Source organism: Nelumbo nucifera, chromosome 7 (assembly GCF_055504915.1).
Source record: "Nelumbo nucifera cultivar China Antique chromosome 7, China Antique-T2T, whole genome shotgun sequence".
NCBI lineage: Eukaryota > Viridiplantae > Streptophyta > Magnoliopsida > Proteales > Nelumbonaceae > Nelumbo > Nelumbo nucifera.
In genome coordinates this window covers 23,307,478-23,325,474 of record NC_142655.1, presented here as the reverse complement: position 1 = coordinate 23,325,474, position 17,997 = coordinate 23,307,478, and the positions used below count along the sequence as shown (strand labels likewise).

Genomic DNA, 17,997 nt, shown 5'->3' with positions numbered 1-17,997 from the left:
AAATGAAAAGTTGAAAACTCAAAAAAAAAGAAAAAAAAAAGCATTTGCTTTGGCCAACAAGTTACAAGTGCATCTATCCATATCATAAATTAAAAATAAATAAATAAATAATAGTTGAGTGTAAGCATAAATAGCAAGTCCAATTATGGTAAAATAAGTACACAGTAAATCAAAAAGTAATCAATCGTGTTAAAAACCGTCATATGGTCTATTTTTCATTTGTTCACCTTTCACAAAATATACTTACCAATCTCATTAAAAATGATACCTAATTTATCACTAGTTCAATTTTTTTGTTTCATGTTGCAGTAACGTAGTTTCCATAAATAATATTGATCATAAAGAAGGATGCTCAACACTGAATTCTCTTACACTGTTAATATGAATTACAAGCCTTCTTTAATAAATAAGATAAAAAGAAATATTAGAAGTTTACAACCAAGGTTCAAAGTATCAACACGTATCGGCCCGTATCGGCCAATACGTATTGTGTCGATGGCTTCCTGATACACCCCTACAGCTAAAGTTTTTCCCCCCTACAGGGGTTGTATCGGATCAGACCATGGTTCAGAGGGTAGCCAGGACTTAAACATAAAAAATAAATAAAACATAAAAAAGTACCGATACAGGCTGATACACCCTACCAGTTTATTTCGATACTTTGAACCTTGATTACAACCCTTGCAAACTTATCTTTTAACATTATAATATGAAAAACTTGTTCTTGAAAATAAATGAAAAAAAAAGAACATTCCATTTATCTTGGATTGTTATTAGCAAGGCATTTGTATGCCTAAATTACCTACTACAAGTCTACAACATTAATGCTAGATTTGCAAAAGCTTTTTCCAAGTCAAACCATCTCCTTACAAGGTCCATCCTATATGTTCTAGTTCTTGGTTGTGGTTCTATAAACTCTGCAATCCATTTACTTGTCCCATATTCTCCACTCAGATTGCTCGGTGAGGTGTAGCAGATGGAATCCAAGTATCAGTAGCTGCATAAATATAGTTGGGCTTGGCCCTAGCTAGCCTATTATGAGTTTCACCTAATTCTAGTTTTGGTTCTCTCATTTTTTTCCACCAACTTTGTCAGGGGACGCTGCAAGCACCAAGTCCAATTGAAATTTTCTATGAGATCTTAAAAATTTGCATGACAAAGAAGATGAATAACATGACAGCTAACCAAATTTCATGAAAGCATGCCACAAGGTCTCCATTTTTTCACATTCAAACTTAATGAGCCTGGGACAGCAGAAGACCATGCATCCAAGTCTGGAAAAGGTCCCGTAAGTGCAAGATAATTTTCACCTTCTGCTTCTGCCATTCTCTTCCAGCTTAACTGTAACAAATCAGATTTAAGGGCATTAGCTTTCATCATATTCAAGGCAACCTCCAAACCAATGATACAAATAAGAATTGCCATATGCAGGACAAGGGTGGAACTGATATCAGTAAGAGATGAATTTTAAAATACTAAACTATTAAGAAATGGGCACAACCATATATATTGCTCGAGCATGAATAGCCAAGATCTGTATAACAGTATTTATTAGAGAATAAAAACCCATTCGGGGACCTCACCTAATAGCTTAAGCTTTTAGGTTGAACAGTTCCTTAAGAGTATTGACTATCACCACAAATGGATGCATTCTTGCATTTTTCATATTTGTGATGGTAATTACAATGTCATACTAGGGTTCTTACAAGTAGTTGATGTCCCAAATTTGGATCTAACAGATCAGTATGATCATCTTAATTTATTTATAGAGTTGCTTCAGTGATAAAATTTAGTTTTTCTTTCATAATTTTTTGTGGCAGTTTAGGGTATTTTTTATGTTAGTAGAAATTGTCAAAATGCACTAATGGATTATCAGAGCCATTAGAATGGTTAAAGAACCAGAGTTTAGGATGGATTTCAGCTTTACTGCAGTCATTCTGAGTACTTTTTGTGCTCTTCCCTGAACCAAGGGTGAATTTCAGGTTTTTCATTCTTTGGATGTTTTCCACTTCAACATCTTAAACCTAGAGAAATTGTTTAGTGGTGTTTTTCAAAGCTCAAGACGTTTTACTTTAACTTGCATTTCCTCTGTTTGAAGCCCTCTTTTACTTCAGATATCTTTTTTTATTGGAAACGTGACTTTCATTAAAAATAGTAATTAATCATACGTTGTCAACCACTCAGAAAATGAGTATTGACCCCAATTAAGTTAGAAAGTTACAATACATCCCAAAAAATGTTCTCCCTGAAGGCCCCCCGCTTTCCCAAAACATCATCCACAGAGTTGGCTGACCTCCTTACCCATTTGAAAATTACCCCAGCTTCCCTTACTTCAGATATCTTCCCATTTTCCATTTCTTCACATGCCAAAACCAATGCACTGAAATAGCAAGGACAAGCCTGCTTTTGCATGACAGGACATCCTCATGATGTTGTTGTCCAAACTGGGTTGTGAATATAAATAGTTGCTCAGATTCTTGGGTAGTTGCTCAGCCACGAAGCATGGCTTGAACAGCGTGCCAAACTAGTCGATAGCACTCCTGCAGCCAACTTGACTAGTGATAAACCCAAAGCTAAAAACTGGAGTCCACAAAACAATGGTGGTTGTGGATATACTAATACCAATTGTAGTTGTCACTGGAAGGAGAAGAGGTCAGTCCTTTGATTCCAATCAGAACCAAAGGTCCAATGATGGACGTGACACAGGGAATCCTCTATTTTGTGCCATGTCTATAGAAACCTGATCATTGAGCCCTTCAAGTGTCATAGGAGATATGATCTTGCATATCAGGGTGAATAGAAACCCAACTATGATGCAGAAGCCTATCACAGTGGGACAAGTACAGATTTTGATCCATCTTGATATCCTGATTCAGGGGCAACTCACCATTTTACACCTGATATTGATAATCTTCAGTTTTGAGTTGATTATTCAGGGTCAGATGAAGTGAATGTCAGCAATAGTGCAGGCTTGGTTATAAAGAGCATTGGCTCTTCTATTTTACATTCTAATCATCATGGTTTTCAATTGAAAAATGTTTATCATGTCCCACATATCACCAAAAACTTGCTATAGTCAGCCAAAATGATTGATTTTTGGAATTTCATTGAGATTCCTTTATGTTAAAGGATTACAAGGGGAGAATTCTTCTAAAAGGACCTAGTAGATATGGCCTGTATCTGTTTCCTCATAGTGCTCAAATTCAGAGCAATTAAGAAGTTGTGGATTTCCTTGGTGAACTTACAACCATCTCAGGGCGGCATCAAAGGCTTGGTCATGCTGCTCTCATAGTAGTCAAGCAAGTTGTGTCTAAATTTGGTTTGCCATTTTCTGGTGTCACGAGTCAAGCTTGTCAAATGGAGAAGAGTCATAGATTACATCTTCACTCTTCTTCTTCATGTTCTGAGAGCATTAGATTTGACATACTCTGATGTTTGGGGTCCAGCCCAGTATTATAAAATAACGGATTTTATTATTATGTTCTAGTTATTGATGATTACTCTAAATTCTCTTGGACTTATCCAATTGCAATGAAATCTGAAGTAATTGATACTTTCATGAGATTAAAACAACATGTTGAATTGTTATTTTCTAAGAAGATTAAGAGTTTTCAATTAGATTGTGGTGGTGAGTTTCACACACTCACACTACTTGGGCTCTCAAGGAATAACAGACTGACTTGTCCACACACCCATGAACAAAAAGGTTCTATGGAACACAGGCACAGGCAAGATATTGAATCCATGCTATCTCTACTAGTCTCGTCATCACTCCCTTTCTCCTTCTAGGCTTATGCAGCATAGACAGCCGCATTCTTGATTAATAGACTGCCATCTCCTTGCTCTTGGTGGACTATCTCCCTATGAGACTTTTTCTCAAGCCACCAGAGTATTCTTTCTTGAGGGTATTTGGATGTGCTTGGTACCCTCTATTGAAACCTTATCTTGAGACTTTTCTACCAAAAAAAAAAAAATCTTGGGACAAAGTATCTCGTAACTGGTGCTCTATTGGTGGATATCAATTTTGATGAAGTGGAGCCATCATGCTATTCTAAAGCAGCCCAGAGTCTTCATTGGCATGAAACCATGTCTCATGAGTTTAATGCTCTTATTAAGAATTGTACGTAGAGTCTTGCCCCTTATGATCCTAGAATGAATGTAATTGGAATTAAATGGGTGTTAATAAGGTTAAAAGAAAATATGATGGATTTATTGAGGGTTAGAAGGCAAACCTTGTCACTCAAGGATTTTATCAAGTTGCCAGGACTGATTTCTCAAAAACTTTCAGCCAGTTGTTAAACCAGTTACAATGAGAACTATGATTGCATTGGCTGTCTCTCATGGTTGGGCGACCCATCAGTTGGATATCAACAACACATTTTTGCATGGTTATGTAAATGAAGACATCTATGGTCACCAACCTAAGGGAGATATCAACAATACATTTTTGCATGGTGATGTAAATGAAGACATCTATGTTCACCAACCTAAGGGATTTGAAGATCCCTCTTGTCCGACCCTTGTTTGTAAGCTATGTAGTGTTATATGGGATGCATCAGGCTCTTAGGACCTGGTTCTCACGCCTAAGCTCCATGTTAACTGAGCCTGGTTTCAGGTGCTCTACAGCAGATCCCTCCTTGTTCATTCTACATTGGACAGCATTCCTATTTTCATGTTAATTTATGTCGATGACATATTGGTGACAAGAACAAGTTCTTCTGTCATTACTTCATTGATTCAGTGTCTCCCCCATACCTTTATACTGAAAGATATAGGGAACTACATTATTTTCTAGTCATTGAAGCTCTCTACTGATGCTGGATTTCTTCTCTCTCAACCGCATTACATTCACGAACTTCTTCAGTGAACTAAACTTGATGGAGTGAAGCCTGTCTCCACACCTATGGCAATGTTTTCTCAACTCTCAAAACATGTTGGCAAGCCTCTTTCAGATGCCACCGAGTACTGGAGCATGGTAAGTCACCCAACTTGATATTTCTTACTTTGTCAACAGTCTGGAATTTCCCATGCTTCTATAATAGACTATTGGATGGATGTAAAGAGAATCCTAAGGTATCTCAAGTCCACTCTTAATATGGGGATGTAGTTTAAATCTTCTTCCAGACGACTAAGTGCCTTTTCTGATGCTGGTTGGGCTGGGTTCCCAGATTACCTGCATTCTACAGGAGGCTATTGTGTGTTCTTGGGGACTAATCTTATTGCTTGGAGTTCCCAAAAGCAACCTACAATTTCTAGGTCCATCATTGAGGCTGAATTCGGGACCCTTGCTAATCTATTACTGAGCTTCTTTGGATTCAATCACTATTGACAAATCTTGGGTTTTCTTCTACCTATCCACCAATTGCATGGTGTGATAATATTAGCGCTACTTATTCAGCAGCACACCTTGTCTATCTATCTATCTTTACAAAACACATAGAAGTTTATTTTCATTTTCTACATAGTCTCATTTTCAAACAGAAGCGCCAGGTTCAACACACTACTTCAACTGATCAAATTGCAGATGTTCTCACTAAGCCCTTTTCATCTTCAAGATTTACTAAACTTCAATCCAAGCTTCAGGTCCATTCTAGACCATTTCACTTGAGGGGGCACATTAGAGAATGAATCAGTTACAACTCTCACTGTGATCACATCTCTATCATTGTCATCACATGGTTATCTCCTATTCTTTCTCTCCAGTTGTTAAATAACATGTATCATTCATTATCTCATTGTAACTAATCAAAACACAATGTAACTTATCTTATTTGAATGTGATATAAATATATTGAAGTTCTGGTGGACTCAACCACTGAACTGTCCACATCATTAAATCTGATTCTCCATTTTTATTTCTCCTGAAACTTCTATTCTCCTTGATCAAGTTATCCTTCATTACCAGAAAGAAAGCCCTTGAAACCAGCAAGTTGTCCTCCAGGCTGAAGAAATCCCTAAATTCTAATTGAATTGATTCAAATGACATAAATCAAATAAATTGCAAGATTTATGAATTGACTCATAAGATTCAAAAAATAATCATAAGAACTCTCAGAAAAGGATTGAGATGTAAGATTCAAACCAAAGCCCTTTGGGATTCATGATTCAAATATTGAATCAATATCATAAATGATAAGATTTTGACAACCATCAAGAGAACCAAACCAATAAGTAAAAAAAGGAGTTAATGGAGTGAGAACCATGGTTCTAATGCAAGACTTGAGATGTCATGGAGACTCAAAAGTTGGGGACAACCAGTTTGGTTAGTCTCCCATTTCAATGGTTTAAGTCCTTTTTTTCATGCTGATAACAGATTAAAGATGTTGATTTCGCTTTCTCAGGAATTAGTAAGTTGCAAGATCATATATCAGGGAGATCTCAGCAGAACTTGTTTCTTTCAACCCCAATATTTTCTACAAAAGGGTGAAGAAAGGCATCACACAAGAATAGGTATTGGAATTTGATAGCCAATGACATACCATCCCAGGAAATGCTTTGTACAGTGCCTTGATAGTAGAATTTTCTGCCCATGCACTACCTGTTGATGAAAGATTTGGATAGGTTATCCCATATCCATTACTGTATGTATCAGAATGCACCCCAGCACAGTTCACCATTATGCGGCCATGAGGTAGCAATTTATTTTTCATTTCCAACCATGTTTCAACCTATTGTAAAAGATGAAATAAAATATTACAAATCATATGAAAACTACAGAAACAAATACATACATAAAGGATCTGATTAGAAACAAGAGAAAAGGGCTAAAAAACGAGAATCGTGCTCTTAAACACCATATTACTCAAGCATTTTTAACAAGGATAATACATTCAATGTCAAGCTTATTAACATGCTAGAGATGGAGTGCTAAAACCTTGTATTCTTGCATAAGAAGCAGGAGAAAATCTTTGTATATAAATATTTAGTTAATAAATTAAAGTTGGTTTTGCAATGTCAACAAAAAAGATCTAATATTCCTTAAATTTTATCAACTAAAAAGAACAGCCTATTGACCCTATGCATCAATATTTAAATTGAAAGTAAAAAGGACAGTTAAATTACAAAAATTCCCTCTATTTTATGTCTATATACCACTATGTACCAACTACACTCCTCAAGTTGAATATAGATGTAAATTATAATCAACTTGCTCAAAAACTTGTCTGGCTTGGCTTTTACAACCCCTTTAATTAAGAAATCAGAAGGTTGATTTCCAGTCTTAGAAAATGGTAATACATCTTAAGAAGGTATTTTCTCTCTAATGAAATGCTTGTCAACTTCAATGTGCTTAGTTTGGTTGAACATTAATATAAAAAACGTTCATAGCTATCTTATTTTCAAAGTATAGATTCTTAGGAGTTTCAGTCCCTACACCTAATTCTCCAAAAAGAGTTCTCAACTAAAGCTACTTAGATACACCATAAGTAATAACTCTGGACCAAGTTTCGGGACTAGACCAAGCAGTGATAGACTTTTTTCTCCATGTTACAAGAAGACCTTTGGCAAGTGTAAAGTATCTAGTGGTGGGCCTTATATCATCCAATGAACCTACCCAATTTGCATTAATGTAAGCTTCCATACTAAGGATGACCATAATTTGAAAATAATAGCCTTTTTTTCCTAGGGAGAACTTCAATTATCTCAAAATCTTATCAACTTCTTCTAGACAAGGAATTTGATGACCATGCATATACTAACAATTGTTAGTTGTGTTCCCTAAAACCAATAATCATGTGACACTGTAAAGGGCAATCTTGTACTATTTATATTACATTTAATTACTTTTGGGCATTTTTCATTCATGCTTACCACCCTATGTTTACATGAATAGTCCATAGCTTCTTTGTCAAGTAAACATATTCCTAAGTGTGTTAGAAATTTGAGATATATTTCTCTTGGTACAAAGATCCTAAAATAGTTCCTAGTCATAGGACTATCAAGAAGGCTTTGATAGTCTAGATAGACTAGCACATATTAGCTTGCCTTATGGGGTAATGAATAGGGGTGTAAACAGATCAAATTCAAATCAAATCAAACAATATCCAAATTCAAAACCAATTAGAAAATTCGATATTCGATGGATATTGAAAATTAATGTTTGAATTCGAATTCAATTAAATATTTGAATATTTGATTTGATTTGAATTTGACTGATTAATTATTTTAGGTAATTACTAAACATACAAAATAAATATATTATTTATATAAAGTATATAAATATGTAAATTATTTATATAATTAAATATTATATATATATAAATCACATACAATATTTAAATATTTTATATATAAATATGTGAATCAAATTCGATTTGATTACTTAAAAGGTATGAATAGGATATCCGAATTCGACCGGTTTATGATATTCAAATTAACCAAATTTAATTCGATTATGTCGAATCTCAAATTCGAAATCAGATTTTCGAACACCGTTGACACCCCTAGTAAAGAATCCCAAGTCACTTGTGTAGAGACACTAAAGCAAATATGTGGGTGCCTGTTAGAGAACAGGTTCACTAAACATGACCCATAATAGAACAGTTTCATGGAATCGTTAATCAATAGTTGTTCCTATCATCTCAATCATATAGATAATCCTCAGACCTAAGGCATAATGGATATCTTATGTATGAGGCATTACAGTTTGATAATGCAGATCCTTATGCCCTAACCAAGGGATTTAAGTATGCATATGTCGGCTGTAGTGCTTTATGCATAGAGGCATGTGAAAACAAGGAATCTATCACTCTCCATGAGGAGAGAGAGAGAGAGAGAGAGAGAGAATGTCTTATGCGACTGAAATTGGTGAGGCTTAGGAATGCCTTGGCAAGGCAGTATAGTATATGGAAAGAGTTCTAAGTGTCACCATATGAGTCATCATCAATTCAGTGAAACATATGATTGAGCCAGTAGGGTCTGACTTATTCTTCATGACCCTTTGCTCTCTCTGGACAGTGTATGACAGAAGGATTTGAGTATATGGTAACTAGAGGTGGAAAGGTTCAAACTGTTAGGGTAGCCATGACATACAGCTCATTGTCACTAATGGTTTGTGGAACCCCTATGAATAATGGTTAATTATTCACATTCAAGGGAAAATTAAAAGAGTTTTAGTTCAATTAAGCTAAAAGGAGATCCATCTGGGATGTTGAAAGAATTCTACATCATTTGCCACCGCCTAATGGCATTGAACCTAGGCCACACACATTAAGAGGCAAAATAAAAACAAAGTATGGAGGAGGGTGTGCTGACTAAGAGGGGTCTTAGTGGAGGGACCTAATTGTTAACATTAAGACCTAATTATAATTAGGGGAATTTATTAGATAAATCCTCTCCTAATTAGAAAAGGAGCACAAGCTATATAAGATAAGCAAGGGGCGGCCTTAGGATTAAATTATCACATTATCTGCCAAACCCTAACCCTAAAATAAATTGCTAGAACAATCTTAGAGTCACCCAACCCTCCTCCAAGTCTTTCTCTCCTAGATCATGATCTACATGGAGAATTTCTGTTTGTTGCTGCTTCATGTGGACCAGTCTTGGAGGTCAGACACTTGCGAGGCTGCAATTAGAATCAAGGTCTTTGATGCCAAGGAAGTCCCCCAAGAGTTCCAAGGTCTTTGATTTCAAACTCTAAGGCCAAAAATTGCTTTCATCAATGAGTTTAATAGGACGACTCCCTCTTATTACAATGTCATCAATATTCAGTATCAATACAGTAATGGATTTTCCTTTACACTTAATAAACAGTGCACAATTGGCAAACCTTTCAGCATAGCTAACTTTCATTAGACATGTTCATGGGCCAGGCTGGGCTTTATCTATATATTAACAGTACACATTCAGGCCCGAGCCCGAGCCCAAGTCAAGCCCTGATATAAAGCCCAAAGCCTGGGCCTGAGCCCAAATCCCAACTAGAAAATTGGAAAAAAAAGACTTTTCTTTTTTACTCAATAAAAAACTGATTTATTTATACTAAAAGACCTCAAAACCCAAAAATAATGTATATTATCAGGTTAGGCCCAGACTCAAGCTGGGATTTTTTGAGAAAGCCCAAGCCTGGTCCAAAAAAAGTTAGGCCTGGTGTTTTGGGCCTGAGCCCAAGCCCACAGGCCTTAATTCACGTCCAAGACTGACTTAGAATGGGTCAGGTCAGACCGGGCCAGCCCGTCAATGCGTCAAGCTACCCAGCCCATGAACAGGTCTAACTTTCACCATGATAGAACTACTACATCAGTAGAAGTCCACTTTCTTATTACCCAAGGTTCTTTTTATCAATAATGGTGACAAGAAAGTTTTAATGAAAAGAGAAATTGCGGAAAGTCAAAAAAATCGAAATACAAAAGAACCAGGAGGAGCAAATCCCATAAGGTTGTGGTTCTACAGTCCCCCAATACATTCAAGAAGAAGAAAAAGCTCCCTACTTTGGTAAGGTAGATTGTTAATACCACTCACTCCTAGCTGCCCCTTCTCTAGCTAGGGTGCCAGCTAGTGAGATCTGAACCAGCAGAAGGGGATGTTCCCTTTGGCTTCTAGTGATCTAGCCTCTACAGTGCAATGTATAAGAGCTCAAGGACCATCGTCTAAGAATTAGACTCTACCTTTGCTCTTGATAAGTGAAAGTAATAGGTAAGAGTAAGACAAAGCCTTCATAGAAAAGGCAAAACCTTGGCTTGAATGGAACCATCACAATCTACAAACCCAAAATATTTAAGGATCTCCTTCACATGGCTCCTTAAAACTCCTTTAATACCTGATGTAACTAAGTTACCTACCAAACAGCCATCAAAGTTTAATTTGATATCTCCATGGGAGAGGGGAGCCATACATGAAGTTGAATATCTCTAGCAATAGAGGAGCCATAGAGAAACTCTCATAATGTCATTAGTGGAGAAGTCATGAAACTCCTCTTTGGTGTGTACCAAATAGCCACTCTTAGCAGTGATGAAATCAATAATGATTGCATTCTTTCTCTTATTAGAGAAGATCCTGACATTCATTTCCTTCTAAATCAACCAAAGAATCACTACTTTCAAGGACCACCACATAATCTTCCCCATAAGATGAGAGAACCATGAAGAATCAAAGAATGTTGTTATGTTCTGTGGAGGCCTCCATCTCACTCCAAACAAATTTAAAAAAGAAAAAAGAAAAAGTCTTCTCAAATCCTAGAAGCACAGATACAGGAAATTAATAGGTCGTAGATGTTCTCGTTATCAACAATATAAAGGAAAAACATATGGGGTGAAAGGGGCCACAAAGGACCTAAGTTTGCAATAGAGATTAACTTCCATTTGCTGACATCGGAAAAGTTTAACATGGTTGAGAAAAAGGCAATAAATAAGAAGCCTTCTATGTCCTACATCTATTTATCTTTTTCCTGCTTGGGATATACACCCAACCCCCTTTAGGTCATTTTCTTCAACCATTCCATGTTAAAAAGATGCATTATTCCAAATATTGATCGCATAAGCAACAAAGTGTTCAAAAAGAACAGAGGATAAACAACAAAGGGGTAATCCAAAACCCTGAACAGATCACGATGTCATCTCCAATTGTAAAAGGGACATTGTTCAAGTATTCTAGTTCTAGAATGTTTGAAAAAAATATACAATTCCTAAATATCTGGGAAAACCTTTATGAATTTAACCCATAAGTTTATTTCTAACATTTTATTTAAGTGAGATATCAAAGGTAAAACATGATTTTATTTAACTGCCCAAGCATGTTTTGAACAAAAATATTAGTTATACCTCTTGCAACTGTGGCAAAACCTTTCCATCAGAAAACAAGTCCACGACAATGCCTGAATGATGCAAGCAAAAGTAAATACCATTACAGTAGGTGCAGATCAATTAAAAGACATCTCAATATACACCAATGACAAAAATGATATTTGGAAGTAAAAATTATGTTACTTGGTAAATGACCATGTTAGAGAATTAAGAAAATTAAGAAGTTGCTAGAATTCAGAACCATTACCAGCAAATCCTCCCGGAACAACAGCTAATGGAGAAAGGGCATCACCAACATGAACATGGAGAACACCACCGGCTTCAGTACACTTCTCCAGATCAGACAGTCCAAGATATTCTCTTGCTTTATCAATCAACTACATTATAGCAGGCCAATCAATTAATTTATCAAGGAGAAATCCTTGCATAAGAATGAAAAGCAGTTGTACACTCAATCTCGAGAAACATAATAACTAAAAGGGTTGAATGGAACACATATGATGATGAACCATAAGAATTACATTGTGTACTATGTACATACAAAATGTTGAGAAAAAGAAAAATGGGCCAAAGATTTTGTGCAGTATGTAAAGAAAAGAGACAAATCATACCATCTAACCTCAGCACTTCACTCATGGCTGTACTTCAATTCATACAGTGACAAAACATCCTAGTGCCAATTTTGGATGAAAGCTTTTATGCATAGTAAAAATAATAGGACTAGTTGCATCAACAAAGAAAGAATCTTTCAGCTGAAATTTATTTTATTTTGCTTTATTTCTTGCATTTATGTGGCACAAGTACTTTTGACCAAAGCTTCAAATCACTAAAGTAAAAAATATAAGCAAGTGTATTTTGCAAACACAGGATTATGGAGTATTATATCTTGTCTTTTTATGATTTAAGATAGGGGTTATCATGGGCCAGACCAGGCCGGGTGTTATTCCAAGCCTATATTAAATGTGTGATTCTATTTCAGATTTTGATTTTTTTTTGTTATAAATTTTTAAATGTCTTACCCAAGTGATTAAATATAAATATTAAAAAATTTGAACCACCATAACTGAAAAAAAGTTGATAAGACATTTAATTATGTCTGAAATCAATGAATAAATTTAAAGATTAAAATATTTGGACAAGACATTATTTCCAATCATGATATTATCAATATATTATAATATAGAATATATAATAAATATGTAGACATATAGCATGCATTGCAGGCTGGACTGGGCCCAAGCCGGTCCTAAGGTGTTGGGCCCGGGCCCAGCCCTCAAATTTCTAGGCCTGAGGGTGGCCCAGGAACCTGAAGAGTGGGCACTGCCACTCATTTTTTGCCTCTCAAACCTTTTCTCTTTTTTGTTCTTTTCTCTTGCTCCTCTTCTTCTCTAAATGATCTACCATAAGAAACTAAAGCAAAATAATCATCTCCCCAGTTTCTTGGAAACATTATTTAAACAGCCTCAATACTTGCACAGATGAAATCTACAGAGACCAGGTGCTTTGATTGATAAAATAGAAAGTATAATGAAATAACTTAACTTTGCAGATCCAAGAATAAGAAAAAAATAGAATAAAAGATAAATTATTTCTTTACAATTGCATCAATCTCCCATCCTTCAAGCTTCAAAGAAGGCCACAACTCAAGCATCAAATGGGCTGCAGTTCCACCACCCTAAACATCCATAAATTTATGACATTAAATCCTCAAGAAGACAACCTTTACTCCTTAGCATTTAAAAGAAGTCAAAGAGTTAACTAGAAAAAGGACCAAATAATACTTAAAACAAGCAAATTACCAAACCTAAGATTGCAATAGGACCGTGTGGAACAATAGCTGGCAGACTTGCAAACTCATCCTGTAGAAAGAATTAGATTCAGAAAGGCTAGAAAAGGAGATGATTAATTTGCAGTATCTTCAACTAAACAGTCCATATAACTGAGCAAAGCAGTAAGCAGAACACCACATGCAGAGTGAACATAGATCCTTTTTATTAGTAAATCAGATAATATTATTAATAATGAATCAGTAAACAAATTACAAATAAAACAATAAACAGATAAGAATTTTATTAATAAAAAATCAGAACACCGGTACACATAACAAGTTAAAAGAGACAAGTTTCCTATAGCTATCAAGCCAGATATGGTACTCTTTGATTGTTTCTTAATTTTTCCATTCATTATACCAACTACTAACCTCCTTGCCTCTCTTTAATCAATTATTTCTCTTCTCACCCTCTTTGTTTTCTAAAAGTTATGCAATGATAAAATACGGTAAATACTAATTTACCTTCACATGAAATGGGTTTCTTATAGCTAATGAGCCAGATATGATAATTTATTACCTGACAATCTCCTCATTTTTTATCCTGAAAAAGGCATAACTCACTTGAAGAAAAACTGATTTTTTTTCGAAGGGGAATGAATGAAAAAGGAATTGAAGTGGGGATGAAATCCCTCTGTTTAGTGAGGAACATATTGATTTGGGCATGATGGTGATGGAAGAGCAGCATAGGGCTGGCTTTCTCTTTTTCTCTTTTTCTCTTTTTCTCTTTTCTCATCTAGGAAATGATATCCTTTCGACCTTTCCCATGCATGTCTACTCTTTATATTCCAGCAATAAATTCTGATCAACTACCAATCACCCAAAAAACTCATTTCTTAAATTCATAATGTGTATGCAAATTATTATTATTTTTGTTTGCTTTAATCAGTAATAGCAAAAAAAATATTAATTGCAAATAAATTAATGTACAAAAAAGTAACAGTGAATTTTTTTATCAGTAACATATGAAAATTATCAATCTTAAGATTTTGTTTTTTTATAGAAATTAGCAAGTAAAAAAAATTACTAAAAGGAAGAAAATACAGGGATCTCAAGATAGGTTTCAAGGAATATTGAAGAAACAATTTTGTTGTTCAAGCATATTATATGGATAACTTCAGTCAATATAATCTACAGTTTCCCCAGAAAACAAAAAGAAGTGTAGAGATGAAGGTACTGAGGTTTTAAGGATCTATCTATGCTCTTAATTTTCTATGATCATGTTATAGCTGTCAATAATGGTATAAAGAGGTCATTATCCAATGTTGGTCCCAGATATTTGGGGTCTTGGCAAGGGTGGACCTGATATGGTCCTAACCTTTGGCATTTATTTTTGCATAAAGTGGCTGCTCTCAGACTTGAACCCACATTCTCATGCTTGACAGCCCAAGATTTTTACCATTACACCAAGTAATGGCCCCTAGATTTCAATAAAAGTCCTCCAATCATGACTTTATTTTGTGTTGTCAAATAATTGCAGAACAACAATAAAATAGCCACTATTTCCTTGCAAGTGCTTCTAATTTATTTTTCTAATAATCAATTAATTGTGTGAAAAAATTAGTAGTAAAGCCAGCCATCAAATGATCAGAACATGACTCATCTAGGGTTACTAGATGCTGAAATAACTGTAGCTTTACCTCCTCTAGGGCGTGATGCTTCTATACCTGATATCAGTTTTTTTTTTTTTTTTCTATAGATCCTTAATAGAATGTTAAGACACTGTAAACCATGATAATAGACCAAGAGTTCATTCTAATTTGAGTGTTTTTAAATCTGAGTTAATCTATGTTTGTATTAAGAAATCTCTATTTAGTAGTTTGTCTCATTAAGAACAGGACAGAAATGTGTGTGCACGTTATTTTTCTTTAATAAGTTGTCCGAAGTAGTCCTTATTACTCCTAACTCCTAAGTCATAGAATAGTGTAAGACATTTTTTGGCACTGGCATCCCATGTCTGCCCAAAATTGTCTGCTTCAGAACTACTCATGTTTTATCAGTCTAATTTCTGACTTGTACTTTTTATGAGAGGGGATGTTTAATCCTTTCTTTAATGTCATTGCTCCCTACTGGTCCAATACAGGTGCTCAAGGATAGGCTCCATTAACTCATTTGAGTATCTAATTTCCTTTCTATCTGTGGTTTTGATGCATAGTCACTCAATACCCTCCAATCAAGATGGGAAAAGGTAGGTAAGCTGGATCTAGTTATTTGCTTTCAGATTAGACAGGGATGAAGTAATTCAACAACTAGGGCTAAGGATATACTTTTATTTTATTTTATTGTTATTACTACTTTTTTTGTATGGGATGCAAAACCATCAGAAACCAAACAGCTGAAACATTGTGTGACGGAGCTGATCCCTGTGATTTTGTCCATCTGATAAAGAGAGTTGATCATAAAATGTTCCTCTTTTTTTTTGTGCTGTCTCTTTTTTTTCCTTTTTTTCTTTTTCATTTTGATGATGCAACTCCATCAATATATGTTGAATTGTTGATTAGAAGCTTGTCCAAACTCCATCTTACCATACGGACTACCTTGATAGATCATTCTGAAAATAGATATTACTTACAAGGACAACAAAATAGAGAGCCGGAGGACAGATAATATCATATTAGGACAGAAGCATTTTTTTTTCCTTTCTGACTACAAGATATTTGAAGCCCTGACCAAATAGAAAATTCTAAGCAATTTTTTTCCTATTCTTGTTAGGCAAACATCCACGTCCAGCATCTCAGGTTAACCAAATAGAAAATTCTAAGCATCACTTCCCCTGGTTAAAACCATTGAGGTCAGTCCTGGAGGGTTCAACTCTTCTCATTTGTGTAGCATTGTTCAATGCTAGAAAAACCATCTTGTCTCCTCATGACAGATCATTTCACAAATAGTGAATACTAACACCATATATGAACTGCATTCACTTGTAACTTTTTCATTATAAAATAAAATGAAAAGAAGAATAGTACCCAATATGACCCAGTCCACTTTTGTCCCTTTCTAAAAATGCTGTGGACGTTGTCTGCAGCAAGGTGCAAAATTAATTTAGAACTTGCGGAACTGTAAATTAATTATATCTATATGTGTGTGAAGAAGCATCAAAGAAGTGGTGAACAGTTGAGCTGAACCGAAAGGAAAAGAGTGGGAGTTTACGAGTAGAGTCGAGGAGCAAAACCCTGGAATCAGGGGTGTCAACGATAACAATTTCGTTATAGTTGCTTCTGACAGCCGAAACAACTTGAAATTCCGGCTCTTCCGCCTCTTCCTTCTCCTCCTCTAGGCTCGAACTCTGTCCTTCGGAAGCCTTTGCTCTCACTCTTCGGACCAAACAAACGGACGACGGTCTAAAGTATTGGGTTTTCCGGCACGAAACTGAAAATACGGCCTTGAGAGAAGAACAAGAGCAAGAAGAAGAAGGTTTAGGAGAAGAGAAACAAGGAGGCAAGAAGCCATGTTCTTTACGAGGAGCTGGGTATAAGAGCTTCAATGAAGGCAAAAGAAGCATTGTATCTATTCCTAGTGCAGACATTTTCTGTTTTTTCTGTTTCCTCTGCTACAGATACATTGGTTCCTATCTCCTCGGCATGTTATGTAAGAGTGAGATTAGCTATGCAATCTGCACTATGCACCAACCGAACTAGAACAATCTTTCCATACAGGCATACGGTGCACTGCCATTGTCATCACCGTTCACGAGGCTTCATGGGGCCTAGATGTATGGACAGTGATGGTAGAATTGGGATCTGCTCATCACAAAGGGCGCCTCACGAGACCTAATAGGCACATTCTACCGTGTATTGAGAATATCTCTCGTAAATAATAAGAAGGGTAAATTACAAAGTAGCATGGGGTTAGTGATTAGACCTGTTCATGGGCCGGGTTAGGCCGGACTTTTATTCTTTATTAATAAAATTTTTTCAGGCCTAAGTTCGAGCCCAGCCCAACCAATGGACCTACAACTTGGGCCCGAGCTTGGCCCTCATAAAAAGCCCAACCTAATAAAATGATTGATTTTTTGGTGGCATCGGTGCTTGAGTTCGCCGGTGCAGCCTTCATGGTCTTATTGGAGGAGAAATTATGGAGCTTGGGCGTGATTCTGATATTGGTGAACCAACAAAGATGCTAACTCCAAAAGGCTCTCAACATTTCATGGATGAGATGGGAGAGAGTAGTGGTCACCACCAGAGACAAAGAGAGAGAGAGGAAGATAAGGAGAGAGAGAGAGGACCTAGTTCGCTAGTGGCACCGGTGAGAGTGAGAACAGTAGACTCTGAGAGTGAGAATGAGAAATAGAACGATGAGAAGAGGGAAACTGGGAAAGGGTTAGTCGAGTTAGGGATTTAGGGTTTAAAAACTATAAAAAGTCGGGCCGGGTTGGGCTTTTAGGCCCGAGGTCAAACCCGCAGACTAAAAATCATGTTCAAGCCCGTCCGAGGG

At 36.0% G+C, this 17,997-nt stretch overlaps 1 protein-coding gene across 2 annotated transcripts; it reads right to left on the bottom strand.

The window, feature by feature from the left end:
* Window positions 1-731: 731 nt before the first annotated feature.
* On the bottom strand, window positions 732-17,238 carry LOC104593530 (uncharacterized). 2 transcript variants are annotated; one of them, XM_010253422.3, is made up of 8 exons: window positions 16,714-17,238; window positions 16,530-16,582; window positions 13,535-13,594; window positions 13,333-13,410; window positions 11,983-12,112; window positions 11,754-11,806; window positions 6,480-6,668; window positions 732-1,341 (listed from the first exon to the last, which is right to left on the bottom strand). In XM_010253422.3, the coding sequence occupies exons 1-8, from the start codon at window positions 17,087-17,089 to the stop codon at window positions 1,192-1,194; spliced, it is 1,089 nt and encodes a 362-aa protein (XP_010251724.1). In that variant the 5' UTR covers window positions 17,090-17,238; the 3' UTR covers window positions 732-1,191. The 2 variants fall into 2 exon arrangements, with proteins under 2 accessions (XP_010251724.1, XP_010251725.1); XM_010253423.3 differs by having other exon boundaries at window positions 1,121-1,341; window positions 6,480-6,538.
* Between the last annotated feature and the right edge of the window lie 759 nt (window positions 17,239-17,997).

What these genes read in the sequence shown, in the direction of transcription:
- LOC104593530 (XM_010253422.3), bottom strand. Translation starts at nt 17,089, where the DNA reads ATGTCTGCACTAGGAATAGATACAATGCTTCTTTTGCCTTCATTGAAG. An exon ending in AGTGGACTGGGTCATATTGG is followed by an intron (nt 13,595 to 16,529) that starts GTACTATTCTTC and finishes TTCTTTCTACAG; the next exon opens with GATGAGTTTGCAAGTCTGCC. An exon ending in TGTTCCGGGAGGATTTGCTG is followed by an intron (nt 11,807 to 11,982) that starts GTAATGGTTCTG and finishes TGCATCATTCAG; the next exon opens with GCATTGTCGTGGACTTGTTT.